The following is a 2,098-nucleotide window of genomic DNA, read 5'->3' on the forward strand; positions in this document are numbered from 1 at the left end:
CCAACACTGCCCTGAGAAGGGAGGTGAAGGAGACCAGGCAGCTGAACCGACGCCTGACACAGCAGAACAAGACGCTCGCTGCTATTGTGGATCGGAACAACCTGCCTAAAGGATTGAAGAGAAATATTACGCCGGAGAGGGAAACGGTCAGGCATCTAGAGGCTCTAAGACCGGACCAGATTTCCGCAGAAATGTCGGAATATCTGTACATGGTTGAAAGGGTGGCGGAGCGCTCAACGAATCTAAAGGGCACTTTCGTCCACGAATTACAAAACTCGGCGTCCAAGCTGAGGGCGGCGATCAAGACGCTCTCGGCCAAGGCAATCGCCCCGATCGCGGCACTAGGGGGAGACCCTGGAGGAGAAGAAGACCAGCTCCGGGCAAAAATCAGAGAGCTCGAAGGGAAAGTGGCGAGACTCACCGCAGAGAGGCAGCGGCTACAGATGCAGGACACGCAGCGGACGCCTGAAAGGGCGCTCCGCAAGAGGAAGATCAGGAGAGTGGAGCCACCCTCCTCTTCATCGGATGAGGAGGTGAGGACTCAATCCCAGCCCAGGGACACGGGCAAGGACGAGGAGGACATGGCCCTTCCACCTCCGGTGTACAGGCCGGAAGTGAGGGGGGTGAGAAAAGAGGTAGCGGAGGCTACGGAGGGACAAGCCCTTGAAGATGTTCGCAGGGTAATGGAGAATGTTACCATTGGGGACATCACTCGGGGCAACGCAAAGGAAGTCAGGGGCAAGTTGAGAAACCTGATGATCCGATGCCAGGGAGCGTTAGCTATACTCCCGACCGGAGCGAGACCCCTGACCAAGGACGGGGTGGCAGACACGACGCTACCAAAGAAGAAGGCAGAACCCGTGCCTAAGCAGGCGCCGGGAAAGGCGGCTGGAGCAAAGAAGGGGACGCCCAAGTCGGCACCTGCAGTAAGTAGTGCTGGGCAGGGCAAGGGCGACACCAAGGAAGTGGCCAAGAAGAAGGAAGTGGCCAAAAAGAGAACGGCCAGCCAATCGAAGGATGAGAAAGGGCAAGCCACCCAGAGGGCCGCAAGCCAGCCAAGGACCACTCAGCAGCGAGGTACCTGCACCGAAGGGGGACCCCCGAAGGAAGCAAACAAGGCTGGCAAAGTAGGACAGGCGACCCAGGACTCCTGGGTCGAAGTGGTGAAGAGGGGATCGAAGAAGAAGGCGATACCAAACCAAGACGGTCCCTCTCGGAAAAGAGAGGCGAAAGGTCCAATGAATGGCAGCAGGAAGACCCCCCCGGCCAAAAGGAGGAATCCTAGGGCACAGGCGGTAACACTCACGTTCCCCGCCGGCACATACGCGGAGGGCATGAGGGCAATTAAGTCCCAGATCAATTTAGAGGATCTGGGAATAGAGGAGGTTAGACCCAGGAGAGCCCTGACAGGGGCCCTCATCCTGGAGGTCCTGGGGGAGGACGCCAAAACGAAGGCGGACGGGCTGGCCGAGAGAATCAAGGCCGTAATGGGGAATGCCGAGGGAGTCACGGTGGCCCGCCCAACGATAAGGGCGGAGGTACGCGTGAAGGACTTGGACGACTCGGCGACCCAGGCGGATGTTCAGGAGGCGGTTGCCAAAGCGGGAGGCTGCGAGCCCAACGAAGTTAGAGTGGGCCAACTAAGGCGTGCGACGAACGGGCTCAGCACGGCATGGGCGCAGTGCCCCCTGGCTGCAGCGAAGAAAGCGGCCGCATCCGGCCGACTGAGGGTCGGTTGGATGTCGGCGAGGGTCGACCTGTTGGAGGCAAGGCCCTTGATTTGTTACAGGTGCCTGGAGAGGGGGCACGTGCGGCAACAGTGCCGCAGTAGCATAGACCGTAGCAATATATGCTACAGGTGCGGCGGTGAGGGGCATAAGGCCCAGTCATGCGAGGCGATACCGAAATGCCCGGTATGCAGCGCGAGAGGGCTGCCCGCTGGGCACAAGGCGGGCGGCAACGGGTGCAGGAAACCCTCGAAAAAGGAGGCCAAGAGGCAGAGAGCGGGAGAACAGCTGCGGTCGCAGCCCCACGCCCTGCCTGCGGAATTGGGGGCTCCTGAAACAGCCCGGGGGACTCAACGCGAGGGGACTGAGAT

At 60.3% G+C, this 2,098-nt stretch overlaps 1 protein-coding gene across 1 annotated transcript in view; it reads left to right on the forward strand.

The window, feature by feature from the left end:
- The window catches only part of LOC105555960, a 4,219-nt gene that overhangs the window by 1,356 nt on the left and 765 nt on the right, over window positions 1-2,098 (forward strand). The window contains exon 2 of the mRNA XM_012003009.1: window positions 1-2,098. Within this exon, the coding sequence (XP_011858399.1) occupies window positions 1-2,098 (2,098 nt within the window).

This window comes from Vollenhovia emeryi, unplaced genomic scaffold (assembly GCF_000949405.1).
Source record: "Vollenhovia emeryi isolate VEMERY1.0 unplaced genomic scaffold, V.emery_V1.0 DF940506.1, whole genome shotgun sequence".
Lineage (NCBI taxonomy): Eukaryota > Metazoa > Arthropoda > Insecta > Hymenoptera > Formicidae > Vollenhovia > Vollenhovia emeryi.